The following is a 22,570-nucleotide window of genomic DNA, read 5'->3' on the forward strand; positions in this document are numbered from 1 at the left end:
TTCCTGAGAGTTGCAACCCAAAGTACCTCGATGAAGGCACCTGGGCGTCGGCTGTGTACAGGGCACCATGATCAACCACAGAGAAGGCGGCCGAAGGACACCAACACGGTCTCTGACCTCTGGGAAGTTCACCATCCAGAACTAACCCAGGCCTACCCCAACACGGCTCATCAGCATACTGTAATTATGGCCTCTATCCTCACCTGGGCCCTCACGCCTGTGTGGTCCTTTCTTTCTCCCAGCCAGCACCTTTGCTCATTTTCCACTGAACGCTATTTCACTGTCTTCAAACCCGTAAGCCAGGTGCAAATGCGTTCAACTCTACCACCACAGCCACACCCTTCCCTGCACCCCCACTCGACCTTTCCTTGCTTCTGTTGTTACAATGGCACAGGCATCCCTCCTCTTTTCTACAAAGAATCCCACCAGTGCCCTGGAATTCATGTCCATCTCCTTCCCAACCAGCTTTGAGAAAAAAAGCTCAAGCCTTCCCCGTATCCTAAAAAACGAATTCCCTCGGCCCTACATCCTGCAGCTATCAGTTACCTTCATTTTTCTGAATGTTGTGTGTGCTCATGACCACACCTTCCAGTCTCTCCCTGGTCTACTTCAATCTTTCTGGCTTCCACACCTGACACTCCATGGAAACAAGTCTTACCAAGGTCAGCAGCTGCCTCCTCATTGCTAAAGCTGTCAGAAACATCCCAATCCTTACCTCCACTGGCTTCTCAAGTGATGCTTCACTCTGTGGACCTCTGTCCTCCTGCCTGTAACATTCTCTTTTCTTAGCGTCCAGAATGCTGGACCCTATTGGTTCCTCCTCTCTGGAACCTTCTGAGTCTCATCTGTGGACTCTTCTTTCTCCTAATCTCCTAAGTAGCAAGGTGCCATGGGGTTCTCTTCTGGCCACTTTTTCTTTATTCACACACTCACCCTGATCCATTTCATCCATTTCTACCACTTCAGTTACAATGGATATGGTGGTCAGTCTCATTTGCGTCCACATTTTGGTCCTGTGCTTTGGTAGCTGTTTATCATACACTTTGGTTGTCCTACAGGTTTTCAGGCTTGGCAAACATACCCTACACTGAACTCATAATTTCCCTTCAAACCACAACTCCTTCTCATGCTCTCTATCTCAGTGAACCTGGTGTCACTGTCCAGAGTATCATTTTTATCTCTCCGCTATAGCCAGTCAATCAGAAGGTCTAACCTAATTGTCTTCAAACCACTCCATTCCCACAATCTCTAGTGCCACCAGGCTAGTGTAGGTCTTCAGTATTTCATGCTTAGATTATGACACCAGTTCCTTAACATGCCAGATCAAGGTCCTGTATGATTTGGTCCTTGCTTACCTTTCCTGCCTACATCTGCTGTATCTCATCTGAACTTGCTTTGCTGTCTCCTCAGTATCATGGTCTCTTCTCTCCCTAGGCTTTTGCACTGCTGTTCCCACTGCTGGAACATTCTTCACTCAGGCCCTTGCTACCTGGGTAACTCTTCTTTCCCTTAGTAGGTCTCCGTCAGAAGTCACTATCTCAAGGAAACCTTCCCCAACCATCCCATCTGGGTTAGAGGTGTCTTTCTTGAGCCTGGAGCTCTGATTACTTATTTTTTTTTTTTTTTTTTTATGAAAGAGAAAGACAGAGCATAAGCAGGGGAGGAGCAGAGAGAGAGGGAGACACAGAATCCAAAGCAGGCTCCAGGCTCTGGGCTGTCAGCACAGAGCCAACGTGGGGCTTGAGCTCATGAACAGTGAGATCATGGCCTGAACTGAAGTTGGACACTCAACCAACTGAGCCACCCAGGCAGTCTGGTAGACTGGTAATCTGGTATATTACTTCTACCGGAGTGTCTAAAACAGTGCTCTGTGGCTGTCAGCTTATCTGTCTGCCTCCTGCTCTGCAACTGACTGGTGTAGCCCTGGGAGGTTCTAAAATACTGTTGAAGGCAGGAATGAAGGAAGGAAGGGAGGAAGGAAGGAAGGAAACATTTAACACAGTAAGTGATTATGCACCTGTTGAGCAGTATGAACGAAAAGTGCAGAGAAGAGATCTGGGGACACTGGAAAAAGGCTTCACTCTTTTAGAGGCTTTGGGTGGAGGCCTGAAGGACAGGATGCATTTCTACCTGTTAGGAAAGCGTGTGTAATGAATGCCCATGTCAGTAAAGACATGGGGCTCACAATGAGTCTGGCCAGTCAGGGAGGTGGGGAGGAGGGGTCAGCCTCACTAAAATGGAGGGTTTTCGACTAGAGAAGCTTAACTAATGGCCAGGGGGTTGTATTTTCTCCCGTGGCGATGGGGAGTCTCAGGTCACCAAGCAAATGTTTTAGGAAGATTACTGTGGTGGAAATCTGCCTTTAGGAAGAGGCAGAAGGCAAATCAATCACCCAGATAATTGCTACATTTGTCCACATATTAGGGTCAGATTGGGCCTTGGAAATCATCTAAACTCAGTGGTTCTCCACCCTGGTTGCTCTTTAGAATCACTTGGGGAGCTTTTGAAAAATGCTGATGCTTAGAGTCCTTTCTCCAGACCGTTTAAATCAGAATTTATGGAGGAGAGGCCCGGGCATCCATATTTTTAAAAAGCTCCCCAGGTGATTTGATCGCATAGCTAGGGTTCCTCATTTTAGAGAAGAGAAAATTAGGGCTCAGAGAGTTTAAGACGCAAACTTAGTTCACAAAACCCATCCCTGGCAGAGAAGGACCTACAAGCAAGCTCTGACTGCTAATCCAACTCTTGTTTTCCCCATTACATTGCAGTCCCTCTTAAAGTCTAGTTCAGGGCAAGGATGCAGAAAAGGAGAGAAACAGAAAAGAGTACAGTATAGCCAGCTAGCAGGTACAGTCTGCTTCGCTAAGCAATTTGGCCATGCTCTGAACCTCTATCTCCTAGACTGTGAAGTGGAAACAGTATCTACTTGTAGCCCCAAAGTAAGGATTAGCAGTAATATGGATAGCCCCTGGCATGTACCAGTTGTCAACAATATGATCGTTATTTTTGTTACTATTGGAAAGAATAGATGTGAGACTTTCAAAGACCAATCTGTAGGATTTAGTCATTAAAAGTATAGAAGGAGAGGAAAAAACACCTAGATTTTGAAGTCTGGGTGTCTGAAAATCCAGTGGTTTCACAGTAAGGTTGTCAGGCTGAGCTGGAGGGAAAGGAAAGCAGGGAGGGGCAGGGAGGGATGGGGGGGGGGGCTGGGTGGTCACTATGGCAACCAACACCTGCAAGCATGGTGGGTGCTGCCCTGGAAGAATTTACAAGCTACTAAATCTGGTAGTGATCTGCAGAGATTTGGACTTAAATTAACATGTTTACTTGTGTTTGGCAGGTTAAACTGTTGTAAACTGCCTCCTTTAATCACTGACTTTTTTTTTTAAATTTTTTTTAATGTTTATTTATTTTTGAGACAGAGAGAGACAGAACATGAACGGGGGAGGGGCAGAGAGAGAGGGAGACACAGAATCGGAAGCAGGCTCCAGGCTCCGAGCCATCAGCCAAGAGCCCGATGCGGGGCTCGAACTCACGGACTGCGAGATCGTGAGCTGAGCTGAAGTCGGACGCTCAACCGACTGAGCCACCCAGGCGCCCCGAATCACTGACTTTTGAATATTAATCTGTTTACAAGAAAGTTTAAATCCTGTAAATTATTCTCTGCATTCAGGGATTTCAGTTGACAGGACTCTTTGGAGAAATGGCTGATTCTAGGTCTGACGTAATAGGTTTAGGTAATAGGAAGACATGCCCACAGCGTCTTGGGCCACGAAATTCTCAAAGTAGATGCGGCCGTGTCAAAAGTATAGAAGCCGTCTTTAGCAGGCCTCCACTGACCACATTTGGGACATTTTAGGCATCAAAAAGAAAAACAATGAAAGCAACAGAATGCAACATTAACCACAAAAAGAATGCATGATCTTTTAGAGACAGGCACTAAACTACCACAGATGAACTTCTATGTCTGGATTAGCCTCACAATGATGTTGGGCAGGGGGTGGGGGAATTTAGCTGGGGATGGATGAACAAGCACAGCCATGAGTTGGTAAGCACTGAAGCTAATTGTGCACAGGGGCTCACTGCACTATTTTGTTTACTTTTGTTCATGTTTAAAATCCCCCATAATAAAATGTTTAAAAATGAAAGCAACTCCCCCCGCCCCAGACAAACTGAGTTCATAGTGTTATTCAGAAAAAGAGAGACAGAGAGAGAAGGAAAGAAAAAGCTCTTCTTTCTGGAAAAGTCCCAGCCAATAACTATAGATAGGAGAATACCATTAGAAAATCCCCATTTTGCAACCACCGATGTAATTAATATTCCGGTGAGGCTCAGAGTCTCAAATCACTGGATGAGAGACTGGGAAAGAGGATAGTCACAAGGTCCCAAAGCACCATCCTGGAGATCATTTCTGCTTTACAAAGGGAAAAAATGTACCTTTGAATACCTGGAGGAGAAAAAACCTAGCAGAAGCCACCTTAGCCAAGTGATCACACCAATAATAGGACAGCTCAACATTCTGTGTCTTGCCGAAACTGTTTAGCTTGACTCTGATCGTGAAGTCACAATCAGAGACCTCCACACTAAGGCCACTCTACAAGACAAATGATCTGGGTTGCTGTGGACTAGAGATGTGACAACAGATGATGTCAGTGCTCTCTGGATTCTGGAATGAAACACTGTTGTAAAGGAAATTATTGGGTCAACTGGAAAAAATCTGATACAACTGCAGTGTATTAATGTTAACTTTTTTGGTTGTGATATTGTGGCTGTGTTGAAGGCGGCCTTTTGTTCTTATTAAATAGCTGGTGAAGTATTCAGGGGTAAGGGGTCATGACATTTGAAACTTATTTCAAGATGGTTCAGAGACAAAAGTGTGTGTGTGTGTGTGTGTGTGTGTGTGTGTGTGTGTGTATGTGGGTGGTTGTGGGTGTGTGTGAGTGTGTATGTAGAGACAGAGAAACACAAGACACATACAGGTGAAGCAAATGTTGCAAAATATAAACAACAGATGAATCTAGGTGAATGGGTTCACTGTACTCTTCCAAGTTTTCTGTGGGTTTGGGAAGTTTTCACAATACAAAAGGCGGGGTGGGGACTTAAGTTCACTCTACAAGAAACTGGTTACATTGGTTGCCTGCAGGGAACTGGATGGCTGGGGGACAGAAGGAGGGAAATTTTCACTACAGTATATACCTTTCTGTACTTTTTGGATTTTAAACCAAATACATGTATTTTCTATGCCAAAACCAAATAAAATTTATATTTAGAAACTTACTCCTCTGTAGAGTTAACTCTTACAGGATCAAAACTTGCTGAATTAAATTTCCCTAAATAGACAAACATGGAAGGTCCCTGGGAATGGTGTTGTTATTGTTGTTGCTGTTTTTAATATTTATTTATTTAAGTAATTTCTACACCCAACGTGGGGCTCGAACTGACGACCCTGAGATTGAGAGTTGCATGCTCTTCTGACTGAGTCAGCCAGGCGCCCCGGTGTTTTTGTTTATTACAACATTCTATAAAGTAATTTATACAGAAATTTTACACGGAAATTGTAAAGTAAAAAAGAGAGTCACTGTTAAGTGTTCCTGGATGTTCTGGGGGTTTAAAATTGAGACAACACCTCAACATTACTTTTCTAACTATGCGGTCTCCAAGGCTGTGTCCTCCTTACTCCAATACGCCTGATGCAACTGACCTAGTTCCCAATACTTTTTGGCATTAAAGGTCACAAAAAATTACTCTGGAGCTGCCAGTGGAGGCTTCTTGTTACCTCTGGATAACTGAAACTTTTGGGACTCAGACAGACTTTTTTTTTCCTTATCAAGGCATTATTTGTTACACAGGGGTTAAAGAGAGATCATGCCGTAGCTGATTACATATCATTAATAACAGCAAACATAAAACAGATCAACACATACTGATATGAAAACAATCCTCAAGTTATGGAATTAAGTAAAAACACCCATGCCGTGTTGCAGAGTTAAGCAGACGTCTGCAGTTATTTGTGCCCGTCCGTATGCGTAGAGGCTCTCTCAGGGAGAATACAGAGAAAGAACCTAGACGCGGTGGCAGGCTTTCGGAGAGGAACTTGGGAACTGGCAGGAACACTTACTTTTCACTCTCAACTCTCTTGGAACTGTTTTTAAGTTTTTACCAGTTGCACATTTTACTTATTTTTTTTTTTAAACATTTATTCATTTTTGAGAGACAGAGAGAGACAGAGCGTGAGTGGGGGAGGAGCAGAGAGAGAGGGAGACACAGAATCTGAGGCAGGCTCCAGGCTCTGAGCTGTCAGCACAGAGTCTGATGTGGGGCTCGAACTCATGAACTGTGTGTGAGATCATGACCTGAGCCGAAGTCGGATGCTTAACCAACTGAGCCACCCAGATGCCCTGCACATTTTACTTATTTTTAAAAATGCATAAATGTTTTGATAAATGCTGTCCAGATATCATGTCTCCTGTGTGGTGCAAGTTTTTAAAACTAGAAGAAAGTGAGAATAATCTATAAATCCACTATCCAGAGAACTGCTGTTAATGTTCTATTGTATTTCTTTCTAATGAAATTTCTGGGTGTTTTATAAGCAAGAGTGTTTTCTGTTTTCTAATTCAACATACTGTCTCTCCCCATCATTTTTCTAAGAGTGAAAACAAATTATTTATTCAATCTTATACATTTATTTAAAAAAAATGTTTTTAAGTAAGCTCTACACCCATGTGGGGCTTTAACTAATGACCCTGAGATCAAGTTTCGTATGCTCTACTGACTGAGCTAGCCAGGTGCCCCTCTTTATTATACATTTAAATGCACGTTTTAAATATTTTAAATTTAAATGTACACTTAAAAGATTATTTTGTAAGTCTTTCCCCAAATCTTTAAGTTATTTTTTGAAAATATTTTATTTTTTTAAAGATTTTCTTTTTTGGGGGGCGCCTGGGTGGCTCAGTCGGTTAAGCATTCAACTTTGGCTCCGGTCAAGATCTGATGGTCCATGGGTTCAAGCTCCGCATCGGGCTCTGGGCTGACAGCTCAGAGCCTGGAGCCTGTTTCAAAATCTGTGTGCCTCCTCCTTTCTGTTCCTCCCCCACTCAAGCTCTGTCTCTCTCTCTCTCTCAAAAATAAATAAACATTAAAAAAATTTTTTTAAAAAGATTTTTTCTTTTTTTTAAAGCAATCTCTACACCCAATGTGGGGCTCAAATCTACAACCCTGAGATCAAGAGTCACAAACTCCACCAACTAAACCAGGCAGGTTCCCCTCAGAAACATTTTAAATAGCTGCATAGTTTTCATCACAGCCAATCATTCTTCTATTATTAGACATTTTTTATTTTATTTTTATTTATTTTTGAGAGAGAGACAACACAAGCAGGGGAGGGGCAGAGGTGGGGGGATAGAGGATCCAAAGCTGACTCTATGCTGACTGCAGGAAGCTCGATGTGGGGCTCGAACTCACGAACCCCGAGATCATGACCTGAGCTGAAGTCGGACTCTTAACTGACTGAGCCACCCAGGTACCCCTAGACATTTGGGTTTTAAGAAAACTTTTTAGCAACCAAAGTATAGAAGAGTATCTACAGCATGATATACTTGAATAAGAAGGGAAGGGTGGCGGGCACCTGGGTGGCTCAGTTGGTTGAGTGTCTGACTTTGGCTCAGGTCATGATCTCCCAGTTGGTGAGTTTGAGCCCCACATCAGGCTTGTTGCTGTCAGTGTAGAGCCTGCTTTGGATCCTCTGTCTCCCTCTCTCTGCCCCTCCCTTGCTTGCACTCTCTCTCTCTCAAAAATAAATAAAAACATTAAAAAAAAGGAAGGGAAATTAGACCTAACACATTACATATATCAGCTCATTTGTGTAAAAATAAATGTAGGATAAATAACTAGAAACGAATGAGATCAGTGAATACAGAGGGGGCCGAGAACTGGCAGGAGAGGATGGAGGGGTGGGAGAAGGGTGGAGTGAGGTGCTCAAGGTATACTTTCTGCAGAGCCCTGACTTTTGGGGCCATGCTAATGGGTCACACTTTCAAAAGAAATGAAATAGATATAATCAATAAGGGTGGTGGGGAAAGACTCCTACAATTAATAAGCAGGACTATATTTCAAATGAATAGCATAACTACACCAAGGGAGGAGGGAAAAGCACTAACCCAACTAATTTTAGAACACAGTATTTTGACCATATGCCTTTAGGCTAAAGACAGAACTGTAGACTGATGCTGAAGTCTCATTAGTAGGTTTGTTTTTTCACGGTGGTATGGTGTAGCAATTCTGAAACCATTTTCTGTGTACTCTAGGATTGAGCAAATAGATATACCTATATCTATATATCTGTATCTATATACCTATATCGATATATCTGTATCTATATATCTATATCGATCTATCTATATATCTATATCTATATATCTATATCTATATATCTATATATCTGTATCTGTATCTATATATCTGTATAGATATGTCTATACCTATATATACCTATATATCTATATAGATATATTGTGGAGTTGCCTTTCTCACTGTTAGAAAAGAGGAAACATGGGAGATGTTTGGAAATGGAAAAGAAAGAGAATTGAATAATGAACCCAGTGGTCCCGGATTAGAATAGGAAGTATCAATAGGAGCTCATTGCTTTTAATACAGATTGATATATAAATAGCTACAGATTTTGGGGGTGTGTAAATATATATAAGTCCCAGGTCAGTAGCAATGAACGTGTAGTGCTCAGGTCATAGTTTCTAAATACTGCTCTCCACTAGAAGGAATGAGGCTCCTTAAATAAATGATTGGTTCCAGGGCAGAGTCAGGAAAATAAAAGATAAACACGGAACATCTTGTTTTGCCAGAAATTAAAGAAAGTGCTCAAGGCACAATGGAAATGTGTCAGAAGGACCAGCAGCCAATTTGGAGGGGTGCCCAGTGGCCATCAAAGTAACTTGAGCATCAAGATAAGTGACTACAACAATTTATAACCCCCTGAGTAAAATAAGAACCTCTGAGTCCATACTGATATAAACAAACATGTAAGTAAAAGAGGAAAAGGAAATGCTTTCTTAGAGAAGAATGCCAACAATTAATGTAGAACATATGATGGAATCAGAAAATCTCTATTTAGTGGCTATCACAGCAATAGCAGATTCCATAATAATGGATTTGATCAGGAATTATCAATGGAAACTTAACGTATGTGCAAGTTTGATGAGTGACTGGATACGGACATGGTGTCAAAGTATCTCCTAGAAGAAACTTATTAAGAAGCATCGGACACCATCTTAAGCAAGCGTTCAAAGTTTACACCACCGGGAATGGGACAAATCCACATGATGATGATGTATCATTTCTGCGGCAGTCCTATCAAAAATGTATGACCTGGATCTAATCATGAGGAAACGGCAGAGAAATGTGAATTGAGGGACATTCTACATAAAAATTGGTTTGTACTCTTCAAAAATATCAGGGTCATGAAGGACCAAAAAAGATGGAGGAAATGTTCCAGATTTAAAGACATGATGACACAATTAGACAGTGACCCGGAACCATAAAAACAAAACAATATAAGTTTTCCCCCTTTCGCCATAATGGGCATTCTTGGGAAAATCAACTAAATCTGGATAAGGTCTGTAGATTAGGTAAAAATGCTGTACTAATGCTAATTTCCTGGTTTTGATAACTGTACTACCTATGGTTATGTGGGAAAATGTTTCCATTTTTTTCTTTCTTTTTTCTAAAATATTTATTTATTTTTGAGAGAGAGTGTGTGAGTGGGGGAGGAGCAGAGAGCGAGGCCGACACAGAATCTGAAGCAGGCTCCAGGCTCTGAGCTGTCAGCATAGAGCCCGACGCAGGGCTCAAACTCACCAACTGTGAGATCATGACCTGAGCTGAAGTCGGACGCTTAACCGACTGAGCCACCCGGGCATCCCAAATGTTTCCGTTTTTAGACTGAAGTCCAAAGTATTTAGGGCTAAAGAGGCATCGTGCCTACAATTTACTCTCAAAATTGTGTGTGTGTGTGTGTGTGTGTGTGTGTGTGTGTGTATGGGGGGGGGCAAGGGGAGAGAGAGAGGAGGATAAAACAAATGTAAAAAGTTAACATTTGGGGAATCTTGGTGAAGGGTATATGACAATTCTTTATACTCTTCTTGCAACTTTGACTTTTCTAGAAGTCTGACATTATTTCAAAACACACCCACGCACAACCTCTGACACTGAAAGTAATACACTGAATGTCCTTGATCATAAATAATCTTTGTTTCCCTAGGACTCTTAGTGGAATGACTAAGTCAAAGGTATACAGTTTGAAAACTATCGATGTACCCAGCACGGAGAGGTTTTTGAGTACATCTAAATATGGAGGAGGGGCGCCTGGGTGGCTCAGTCGGTTAAGCGTCCGACGTCGGCTCAGGTCTGATCTCACTGTTCGTGAGTTTGAGCCCCACATCGGACACTGTGTTGATAGCTTAGAGTGTGGAGCCTGCTTCGGATTCTGTTTCCCTCTCTCTCTGACCCTCTCCTGCTCATGCTCTGTCTCTCTCTCTCTCAAACATAAATAAACATTAATAAATAAATAAATAAACATGGAGGAGCAAGGCAGTGGAAATGGAGGACGAAACAGGGTCAACCACAGAGGTGAAGGCGGGGTGTGGAGCTGGAACTACGGACAGTGCTCAGGATGAGCGTGAATTAGAAGCTAGAGGAGGAATTCAAGGATCCACAGACAGGGGTTCAGGACCAAAGCTGATGACATTTGAGACGATTTTTAGAAACATAATCCTTCTGTGGGTTTACCAACTGCCCATGGTAATTTTGGATCCCTCCCTCTGTATACATCCCTCCCGTGCAGGGCAGTTACCCACTGATGAATCGTACTGAGTCCCTGAGCCTTTCTGACTGACACCCAAGAAGCAGTCACAACGTCTCCACCCAGTCCATAGCTACGTGACCTAGTGGCTTACTATATGATGTAAGTAAATAATCTACCATAAGCTTTCATTTTAAATGCCTGTCATACGTTTCATCAAGTATATGTATTAATTGGCTCTCATCGAGTATTTGCTATTTGCTGTTAGGGACTACGTTAAGTGCTTTGTGTGGATTATCTCATTTAATCCCCCCAATAACCCCATGGGAATATATGTCCATTTCGCTGATGAAGAAAATTAAGTCTAGAGAGGTAAGTTAAAGTAAGACTTGCTCTATGTCATAAAGCTTAGATTCAAATCCATAAGACTGACTCTAGAGCCCCACTCCAAACCACAATGCTATGATGGATGAAAAGTATTAATTAAGGGGGTGTCTGGGTGGCTCAGTCAGTTGAGTGTTCGACTCTTGATTTCGGCTCAGGTCATGATCCCAGGGTCGTGAGATTGAGCCCTGTGTCGGGCTCCTTGCTGAGTGTGGAGCCTGCTTAAGATTCTCTCTCTCCCTCTGTGCCTCCCCTCCCCCCTGCTCACACACACTCACTCTCTCTCTCTAAATTAAAAAAATAAAATAAAAAGTAAAAAACAAATCTTTCTAATTAGGAAGAAAAAAAGGCAATCAATCACAAGTTGAAAATTGTTAATGAAAAAAAGAATTGTTAGTGAGGGGCGCCTGGGTGGCTCAGTCGGTTAAGCTCAGTTCAGGTCATGATCTCACGCACAGTTTGTGAGTTCGAGCCTCACATCGGGTCCCTCGCTGATAGCGTGAAGCCTGCTTGGGATTCTGTCTCTCCTTCTCATTGCCCCTCTCCTGCTCTCTCTCTCTCAAAATAAATAAATAAACTTAAGAAAAAAAAAAAAGAGAGTTGTTAATGAATACATTGGGAGTTTAGGATGAAAATTATATTCTGTGAAATACACATTCCATTTTCCTTTTCTGGAATCATCCCAACATTTGTGCGATAAAGCAAATGTACCTGACAGAAGAACTGCTGCTGGGTTCCCGCTCCAGGGGTGTTACTGAAGGTGCTGGTAGATTTGGAAGAAGAAACTGGAAGACGATGAGACGCACTGACCGGTACTGGAGTCCTGTTTGGCTGGGTCAGCTGATCTCCCGTGAAGTTTGATCCTGATGCACCCGACTGAACCGCAGACCCAAGACTAGGATGGGCAGTGCTGGATGAGCTGACGACAGGGAACCGACTAGGTCCTGACATGTTGGTCACCGAGGGCATGGTGGTGAAGCCAGGTCTCCCTTGGGACACGCTGCTCTGCCCAGGTGACAGGTGTAATACGGTTGGTGACGCTTGCTGCAAGGGCATCTGTCCACCAACAATCTGAGGAGAGGCATGATTGACAATCACTGGGCTTCCAGAGGCGGCAAACGTTTGCCCAGACACCAACTGGACGGCGGCATTCTGGTTGTTCAGCATCTGTCCAGAATATGCTTGGTTGGTCCTGAGCATGTTGGAAGAGTTTCTGTTCAACATGACATGCTCTGAGGCCACTTGGCCGGAGATGAGCTGAGAAGGTTGAGTCTGAAGCAGTTGCCCATTTATGGTCTGGACATGATGTACCGAGTTGGAACTGACAGAAAGGCTTGTGGGTATGAGGAACTGACTTTGGGGTGTGTGAGGCTGGCCCATGGGAGAATGAATAACGATACTACCCCCAGCGCTGCTCACTGCCTGTGAGGTGACTGGTTTCCTTGTGTTCTGTTGGTTTACGATGTTCACAGACATGTGCGGACCAACTACGGAGCCCTGGGGTGAGCTGGCGGAGGCAAAGGAGATCCCTTGTTGAACGTGGTGCTGCTGTATTCCCAAATTGTTCACATTGTACGTATTCTGCTGACCCATCTGGATAGGCTTTGGCTGGATATTGATCGGGACTTTATTTGAATTTGGTGCAAGACCCCTCTGTATGATGATGTTATGCACAGGTAGAGACGTCTGAAAATTTGTGCTGTTAAATGGAACGGTAACAGGCTGTGCTACGGGACTGGAACTGGAGCTCCCAAACAAGGAGTTGCCATTGGGAGTCTGTCTGTGAACCAGGAGTCCTCCACTCACATTTGATGGGGCTTGCTGCCCGCTGCCCTTCAATATGATTTGAGATCCGTCTAGGTTATTAATAGTCATCATGGAGGGTTGATTACCAAATGAGCCAATTAGCTGTATCTGACCCGAACCGCTAATCTGACCGCTATTAGACAGATGTTGGCTGGGCACACTGATCCCCACGTGTTGCATAAAGCCATGTTGCACCCCCACCGTATTGCTTGCAAATGATGCTCCAACAGGCACGTGAGTCACCCCTATAGGCTGCAGCGTCTGACCTGAGTAATTCGAAACATTAGAAGCCTGAGTAAACGATGCTGATGAAGAAGGATGAAGCTGGGCTTGTGCAAACTGTTGGCTTGAACCTATACTGGCGTCCAAATATGCCTCTTCTGCCAATGTCTGTTCAGTGATATTGGCCTCCTGCAGGGATTTCTGAAGAATGTCGAAAGGTTGGTCCTCACTGAGATCGGGAAGAGGAGAAGACTCAAGTTCATCTTCAAGAAACTGAAGGCTACTTGAAAGTGGCAGTCCATCACTGGGCCCTTCTCCAAGCTGGTTGCTTACGGCTTTGAGGGATGACTTAGGATCAGCATTCTAAAAAACATACACAAGTATGTTACCTGGCATATCCAACCTTTGAAAGAAGCTCTTAAAACAACACAACACAAACCTCACTTTTGAATAGAATAAAGCCTAACAGGCACAGCTCTTCAAAGTGCTCAGCTTATTCTGATACTGAATTTCCTTCGTGATGACGTTTAACATTATTTCTGTAAGCGTACACATTCAGCGCTCTGGTAAATTAGTTCATAGAAAATAGATACATAACAGGATCATACTGATGACTACCTGGAGTTTAGCTCCATTTTTTCAGATACTGACAAAGGCTTTATTTTTCAGGACTGCTCCCAGTCCAGGGCTTGAGTGAGACTCGGCCCAGGGTGTGTAAGCATCCAAGAAATAGCCATGTCTAGTCCTTTGCACGACAGGAATCTAAGTGAATTTGGGGAGTTCTGGGTACTGTTCTGTTAGAGGTCCAGAAGGTATCCCATATTCAGCCCTGTCATTCCAGGCTTCTCAGAACATGTCTAGTTCTATCCCTACCACCCCAGGCAAGACCAGTCCAGACGAAAACAAGCTTCCCACACGAGTGAGCGGTCATTCGATTTCTTAGAAGGAATCCGCTTATTACGCCGCTTTCAAAACGATTTCAGTGTCCTATTCAAAAGTAAAAGTCCATCGACATTTTAGTCATCAAGCACCCACTTGTGTGTTAGTTTCTGTCCTTAAGGAATCCTTAGGAATGGGCATTCCAACTAGAGACAACACAGGCATATGAAGAGAAACGAACATGATAAATAAGACATACTCCACTGTCTACCAGTTTTTCTTGGGACATGTCAAAATTTATAAAAGAAAAGATACGGAATCCACAGGTAGGGATAACACAAATGTACTTCACACTACTGAACTTAAAAATGGTTAAGATGGTAAATTTCATAAGTATTTTAATGCCACTGAACATTTAAAAAAAAGATGAAGAAAAAAAATTAAAAACAGGTCAATGCAACCTTGCAAAAGTGTAGAGATTCTCATAGATGATGGGAAGAACTAGGTAGAAAACCGAAGACTAGATCATTTGACCCTCAACCCTCAACAGTTGAAGCAGGACCAATGCGGTAGGACTTGAGGAGTCCTCCGAAAGGAAATGGGGAAAGCAAATGAAAGCAAGGAGATGTTTTTTTTTTTGCGGAACAATATCTAGACAACAATGGATATCTCCTGAATGGTCATACACAGTTTAATGTTTTTACAATGTACAAATTAACAGGCCATAAGTTTAAACGGCCATCCTTGAAAAATATTTCTACTGAAAAAAAAAATTTCTACCTCACCTCCCATGATGTAATAGAAATTCCCAATAAATACATACTGGCAGTCTGAAAAGTCAGAAGTCATACTCACACGGAAGGGGGAGAGTTGGTAAATAAAAATCATTCACGTCAAGGGACAGGCTAAATATCTACCTTATGTGCTTAATGGCACCACATAAAATTATTACTCGTTCAGAATGAATTTCAAAAGTGCTACTGATTCACAAGCCTTACAGGAGATCAGTGTTGTAACTTCAAAGCCACCTGTAGCATGTGGATGTGTCATACATCCTATGATCTGACACACTCAAATACGTGAAAGAACTCTGCACTCCCAAGGGCTTTCTGAATACCATTCCATGTCATAGATGAAAGAAAATAAAGGCCCTGATGATAACTTAATCTTTATTGAGCACTGTACCAAGTAATTTCCCTGGACTAGTCAATTAATGTTAACCAACCTAAGAAGTAGTTCTGTTATTCTCCTGGTTTCATAAATAAGGAAACTGAACTCTATAGAGATTTAGTGACATATCCAAGGTGACAGGGCTAGGAGGTAGCAGAGTGAGGATTCACACTTGGGGCAGTCTGACTCTGGGCTACCATCCATGATGGAAGAAGGCACTTGATTAAGATAGGCTTGAATGTAGTCATCTGGACATAGTCTGTAGGCAGGACTTCCCTATCTCCCAGGTCAGGTTTCTTGTCTGGACACTCCTAGAGCTTGAGAATATGGAATACAGAATTGGTGATCTGAGGAAGAATCCTAGCTCTCCAATTCCTGGCTGTATAATTTTGAGCAAGTACTAAACTCTCTGTGCTTTAGTTTCCTCATCCATAAAATAGAGATCATAATAGAACCTACTTCTTGGAGTTATCACGTGGATTAATGAGGTTAATCATGCTAAACGGTTGGTGCCAAGAACATACTAAATGCTCAGTAATTTTCAGTCATTAATTTTTTTTCTCGTTTTAAGATGAAAATGTTTGGTAAGTAACGACAATGAAGAGTAATTTCTTTAAAGCTATGTAACAAGTCCCTAAACATCCTAATATGGCTTTCTTAGGTTATAAGTCAGGAAAATGGCAAAGTAAATCTCATATAGTTTATCTTAATTGACTAAGTTAAAAGGAGACAATGTCAGCACCATTCGGTAGATTTCCTTCCATGCCAATTATAAGAGACAAGGTAATAACTCCCATCAGGATCCCAAGGCGATTAAAGCCTCCAGACACAAGGCAGCAAGGAGGGAGAAACACTTGACCACTGAATTCAGCTTCCAATACTCACACTGGAGTTGGCGAAAATTGAATTTGAATTGGCTGCAGAATATCCTGTGCTAGTTGAGTCATCATTGCTCTGCAAAGGTACAAATTCAATAAGGTGATTACTTTAACTGTAAAGAAGGAACAAAATTTATATCTGTGATGTTCTAAGTATTACTTACAGATTTATTACTAGGTCCGTGTAGAAAATAGTTCAATGCTTGTGGGTCTCTGGAAAACAACAACAAGGAAAGGAAATCAGCAAATAAATACATAACCTGTATTTAGGATTCATTCTCACTAGGGTCAAAAGAAAATGACATAGCCTGAGTAAAATTCTCTCCCTGTTTTTAAACGATTTTATTAGTTTTTTTGTTTTGTGGGTGTTTTTTTTTTTTTAGTTTATTTATTTATTTATTTGGAGAGAGAGAGAGAGAGGCAGTGAGAGTGAGAGAGAGAGAGAGAGAGAGAGAGAGAGAGAGAGAGAGAATCCCAAGCAGGCTCCATGCTATCAGCACAGAGCCTGATGTGGGGCTCAATCTCATGAACCATGAGATCATGGCCTGAGCCAAAATCAAGGAGTTGGATGCTTAACTGACTGAACCACCAAGGCGCCCCTATTAGTTTTTTGGTTTTATTATTGATTTTCCTGATGTTGTTCCATTTCCTATTATCACTTATTTCTGTCTCTGGGATTTGTTAGAAAGTAAATTTAATAAAGGATAACCTAAGTATGAACCCTATCATATCCAAATATCTTTGTTAATCTATGTTGATTATTTATTTATTTATTTATTTATTTATTTATTTATTTATTTAAATGTTTATTTATTTTTGAGAGAGAGAGAGAGAGAGAGCATGCACGTGAGAGCCAGGGAGGGGCAGAGAGAGACAGAGATCTGAAGTGGGATCTGTGCAGACAGCAGAGAGCCTAATGCAAGGCTTGAATTTGCAACCTGTGAGATCATAACCTGAGCTGAAGTCGGATGCTTAACCAACTGAGCCACCCAGGTGCCCCTTGATTTTTATTTTAAAAACCCACCCAGCTTTTTTATTTTTATTTTTTTTAATATGAAATTTATTGTCAAATTGGTTTCCATACAACTCCCAGTGATCATCCCAACAGGTGCCCTCCTCAATGCCCATCACTGACTTTCCCCTCCCTCCCACCCCCCATCAACCCTCAATTTATTCTCAGGTGTTTTTTAATTTTTTTTTTTTTTACATTTATTTATTTCTGAGAGACAGAGAGAGACAGAGCACAAATAGGGGAGGGGCAGAGAGACAGGGAGACACAGAATCCGAAGCAGGCTCCAGGCTCTGAGCCATCAGCACAGAGCCCAACACAGGGCTCGAACTCATGAACCATGAAATCATGACCTGAGCTGAAGTCAGACGCTCAACCCTGAGCCACCCAGGCGCCCCTACTCTCAGTTTTTAAGAGTCTCTTATGGTTTGCCTCCTTCCCTCTCTAACTTTTTTTTCCCCTTCCCCTCCCCCATGGTCTTCTGTTAAGTTTCTCAGGATCCACATAAAAGTGAAAACATATGGTATCTGTCTTTCTCTGTATGACTTATTTCACTTAGCATAACACTCGCCAGTTCCATCCACGTTGCTACAAAAGGCCATATTTCATTCTTTCTCATTGCTAAGTAGTATTCCATTGTATATATAAACCACAACTTCTTTATCCATTCATCAGTTGATGGACATTTAGGCTCTTTCCATAATTTGGCTCTTGTTGAAAGTGCTGCTATAAACACTGGGGTATAAGTTTAAATTTTAGGTAATCTACTCCCAATGTAGGGCTTGAACTCATGCCCCTGAGATCAAGAGTCACACGCTCCAGTGACTGAGGCAGCCAGGTGCCCCCAAAACCCACCCAGTTTTAATATGCTAGCTTGGTAGGTTGTTTTAGTACGGCAAACCTTACACATCTGATTCACCCTGGTTCTGGAATGAGCATCTTACCCAATAAGATCAAGGAGACACGAGTCGTCGTCATCATCCATGACAACTACACAAAAGGAATAAGAGAACGCTGGTTAGAAAGCAGATTAAAGCCAGTCGCGCCAACGCCACACAAAAATACACTCTATACTTTCCTAAATAACTGTGTAATTCATGGAAGCTTTTTCTTTAACTGCTTGTTTTTAATGGGAGTTTTTTTTTTTTTTTAATTTTGTGGTTATTCAAGAGACTAAATATTCAATTTAAGTTGTTTTTATTGAACACAAATCCTTAACTTACAAGTCAAAAAGGAATCTAGATAAATCAAAGATAGTTGGCGGCAATCCTTCCCACACAGATTCCCCAAAGGGACCGTAAACCAGGAACAGGAACTTCCTCAAAACATATCGTGCAAAAGGGGAGAAAATAGTATTTGTTTTAGAGAAAAATCTCATGCATCCAAGAGGTGTTTGAGTTTTATGACCGAGTGTTTCCAAACACGGTGAGCAATGTGGATTTCTTGCCATAGTTTGGCTCTCTTTACAGAAACAGAAAAGCCGGTTCTCCCTACTTTTCTGAGACAGAGGAGACACCATAGCTCCAGGCTGGACTGCTACAGGCTTTGGCTTTGGCTTTGCCCTGGAGGTCCCAGGTTCCTCCCCCAGGAGCAGCAGCAGCACCGCCAACCCTTCAATTCCAAACAATCTACATCCCATCACTGGAATCTTTAAAGTGGAAAATCTCAACCCTCAATTCACCCCCCGGCTCCCAGCCCCCAGCAAGCTCCCTCTCTCCCCAGCCACCGCCAGCATCAAGCTCAGCCAGCGCGGTGACTGTGCTCCGGGCTGAAATGGTAACAACCGGACAAATTCCAAGAGCAGTTCTCCCCCTTTCTCGTCCCTCCCCCGAGATCCGGTAAACTTACACTAGTGATCCGACACCTGGCAACACTGCTTCGCACCCATTTCGAGCCATGCGTGGAATAATTTACATCACGGAATGCCGGGGCCAAGAGTTCTGGAGCAGTTGGAAAGGGCAGTTGTGAACGGCAGTTGGACGGAGGAATGAAATCCTGAAGAGATGCCCAGAAGAGGGACACGCCCGAAGAAGGCAGAAGGGATCATTTCTACTCAGTGTTTTTTCCTTGGTTAAAACTGCCATCTCCTCTCCAGCTCCCCCAGACCTCCCATCCTCTCAGTCACGAGGCCAGACAAGTACAAAACTGGCTCCTGCCACATGGAAGGAAACTTGCTCTCCCCAGGAAGGGTCTGGAAGGGGTAAGTATCCCCCAATGTGAGACCTTCCCACAGGGGGGGGATTTGTTCAGGTGCTGAATGGCCTGGGGGTGACGAGCAGGCGTCTGAGTGGAACTCTGGTGGAGAGGCGAGATGGTGGGTGACACAGGAGGAAGAAGAGGGGGAAGGCCGATCCAAGGGTAACATCCAGGCTAAAGTGTGAAAAGGGTGGCAGGCAAGGTGAAATGTGCTTTGAGGCCTCAGATGTGGAGTTACTTAGGAACATGCTAGCAAGACCAGACTTCTGAGAAGTGAAAATGCCACAGCTAGGAAAAGCAGGAAAACGATCATTAAATAGATACAGAGAAATCTGTGGGAAGCCTCCCTTAAATCCTGATATTTTATGTGGTAGAACTGCATCAGCCACAGCTCATTACTGGGCCATGAGCTCGTCTCCCAGACATCACAATCACGTGGAATGAATTAGGCAATTAGGACATATCATGAAGCCTATAAAGTGGATATGATTTATTATTATTTATAGTGTCCGTAGTTTCTGGAACAAACTAATGAAAATGTAAGGGAAAAATAGCCTATACCACAACAACCTTTCCCAACTATCCCAGCTTCCCTCACGACTTCACACCTGTACACGTTCCTCTAGCGGAAGAGACACCCAAAGGTTAACAAACTGAGAAAGGATGTCAGCGCCGGTCACTCTACCAAGGTGTCACCACCACTGGGACTTTCAAGCACTGAGAACATCTGCTACCCCAAAGTTCAAAGTGACCAGCTACTCCTTGAGTGGCGTAAACAAGAGAACACTTACACAACTTTGGATGAAAGTAAAAGCCATTGTGCATCCTCCCCTATCAAACTGAAGGGGCTGCTCCAACACTTGACAGAATGCTCCCTGGGGACATCTGTCCTAGTCAGTGGCATCCATCCAACCACACAAGCCTCTGTCGCTAGCCCCCTGTGGGTAGAACTCCACGAGCCTATTTTATAGTCAGGGGTACCCGGAGAATTCCACTTTTTAAAGGGCCATCCTCTTTTCTGACTTTAAAGAGTTTCAAATTAAAAGAGATGACTCTTATCGCTATGTCCCCAGCTCTGCACACTGCCAAAGCACAGTCATCCCACGTCTAACCCAGTAGTTCCTTTCCCCAGGAGGACACATGGTCCACCAAAGGCAATTTCCCAAAGGAGAGGTGTAGAAATTGACAATTCTAGTGTGGGAAGACAACCTGAGGATCAGAAACTAATGTCTCCAAGGTAAAGAGTTTAGTTTTCTTTGGATAGGTAGGCTCCCCCTTTCCTTCTGGACTCTTGCTGAGGCTCTTTCCTCCGTAAAGTAACAACCCTGGAATCACTAGGTGAAATTTAGAACGCTCTGTGAAAGAGAAGTCCCCCTAGGTCAATGGTTAAAAACTACTTCTTGGCCCAACACACTTGAGGGAGACACACTCCCCTCAGTAACAGCAGCTGATGACAGGAGGATTTGTCACAGAGGGAAGGGGACTGTCTTACAGAATCCTGACAGGCATCCCAACAGGTCAGAAATCACTGCCTCAGACACCTGATTACACTCTTTTTATGTTTTTAAGTTTATTTTTATTTAGTCATTTTGAGGGGGGGGCGGAGAATGTGTGCATGTGTACAAACACGGGAGGGGCAGAGAGAAGGAGAGAGAGAATCCCAAGCAGGCTCTGCACGGTCAGCACAGAACCCGACCTGGGGCTTGAACTCACAGACCGTGAGGTTATCACCTGAGCCGAAATCAAGATTTGGCCACTTAACTGACTGAGCCACCCAGGTGCTCCGGATTACCACTCTTAAAAAAATTAAAGCTAGTATTAAAATTGTCCTTATCGGAATCAACACTTTGAATAGTGGCTTTTAATCAAGAGGACACAGTATAAAAGTGATATTTTAAATCAATGGGGGAAAGGTGTTAGCTGTATGGAGAAAAGATCGGAGATCCATAATTACATTTTATACAAAAATAAATTCTAGATGGATCAAACAAATAGGGGCAGAGAGGGGAGGAGAAGCTTAAAGTACTGAAGAATACATGGGAGAAATAGTTTTTTTGTAATCTTAGAGTAGGGAAAGTCTGTCACAAGATACAGAAGTATAAAAGAAAAGATTGACAAATTTGACATCAGATTTTTAAATTCTGCATGATAAAGGAAAAAAGTAAACAAAGTCAAAGACTAAAAAAACCCAAAAAAACATTAAGTGGAAAAAATACTTCCAGTTCATATCACAAAGGGCTTTTCTCCCTAATACACAAATACCTTCTATAAACACAACAACAACAAAAGAAAAACAGGGACACTTGGGTGGCTCAGTCAGTTGAGCATCCAACTCTTGATTTCAGTTCAGATCATGATCTCACGGTCGTGAGACTGAGCTCCGTGTCTGTCTCCTTACGGAACATGGAGCCTACTTAAGATTCTCTCTTCCCCTAAAAAAAACAAAAAAACAAAACAAAACAAAAAGACAGCTACCCTGCAGAAAATCAAACATGAACCATCAGTTCACTAAAAAAGGAAAGTAGCCCCTAAACATATAAAAATAATCAACCTCTCTTTGAACATGAGAAATATAAATTAAAATTTCAATGAGATACTACGACTTATCAGACTGGTAAAGATAAAAGTTTGGTAAAGGACCATGATGGTGAGGAAGTGGGGAAACAGCAACTTTTATGCTTTGCCAGTAGAGTGTAAACTCCATAACCTCTAGGGAGAATAATTTAGCAATAGCTTTCAAAATTTTAGGTGCACAAATTATTCTACTTGGCAAATATTTTCAGGTATTTGTCCTACAGGTATTTTTTGCACGTGTGTAAGAATATCCAGTGCAGCGTTCTTGGTTTTAGCAAAAGACTGCAAAGACCTAGATGTCACAGGTATGGGGTTTCTTTTTGGGATGATGAAAATGTTCTGGAATTAAATCACTGAACTGTACCACCCAGGTGCCCCTGCCTGGTACATTTTTATTGGATGCCAGACATTGTTAATTTTGTGTTATTGAGTGCTGGATAGTTTTGGATCCCTGCAGATATTTTTGAACTTTGTCTAGGACAAAATTAAGTTCTTATTAAATCATTTGATCGTCTTGAGGCTTGCTTTTAAGGTCTGTCAATCCTTAGGGCTAGTTTTGCCCTATCCTGAGGCAGTACCCTTCACTTGATGGCGTACCTTGTTGATGTCTCATGGATTGCAAGGATTTTCGCGCTCTCA

The 22,570-nt window shown here is 42.7% G+C and overlaps 1 protein-coding gene across 4 annotated transcripts in view; it reads right to left on the minus strand.

Moving 5' to 3' along the window:
* BICRAL (BICRA like chromatin remodeling complex associated protein) overlaps positions 1 to 22,570 on the minus strand; it is a 79,288-nt gene that overhangs the window by 21,293 nt on the left and 35,425 nt on the right. For 2 of the 4 annotated variants that reach the window (XM_047102542.1, XM_047102539.1), the window contains exons 1-3: positions 16,317 to 16,540; positions 16,160 to 16,228; positions 11,909 to 13,588 (exon numbers count right to left, since the gene is read on the minus strand). In XM_047102542.1, coding sequence (XP_046958498.1) covers positions 11,909 to 13,588; positions 16,160 to 16,228; positions 16,317 to 16,409 — 1,842 coding nt within the window. In that variant the 5' untranslated portion in view covers positions 16,410 to 16,540. Of the gene's footprint in view, positions 1 to 11,908; positions 13,589 to 16,159; positions 16,229 to 16,316; positions 16,541 to 18,105; positions 18,152 to 19,009; positions 20,076 to 22,570 lie in introns of those variants that run through there. The other 2 variants (XM_047102540.1, XM_047102541.1) reach the window with 2 other exon arrangements.

This window comes from Lynx rufus, unplaced genomic scaffold, assembly GCF_022079265.1.
Source record: "Lynx rufus isolate CCGP_SWC_20201006 ecotype Redwood Valley unplaced genomic scaffold, mLynRuf1.p SCAF_6, whole genome shotgun sequence".
NCBI classification, from domain to species: domain Eukaryota; kingdom Metazoa; phylum Chordata; class Mammalia; order Carnivora; family Felidae; genus Lynx; species Lynx rufus.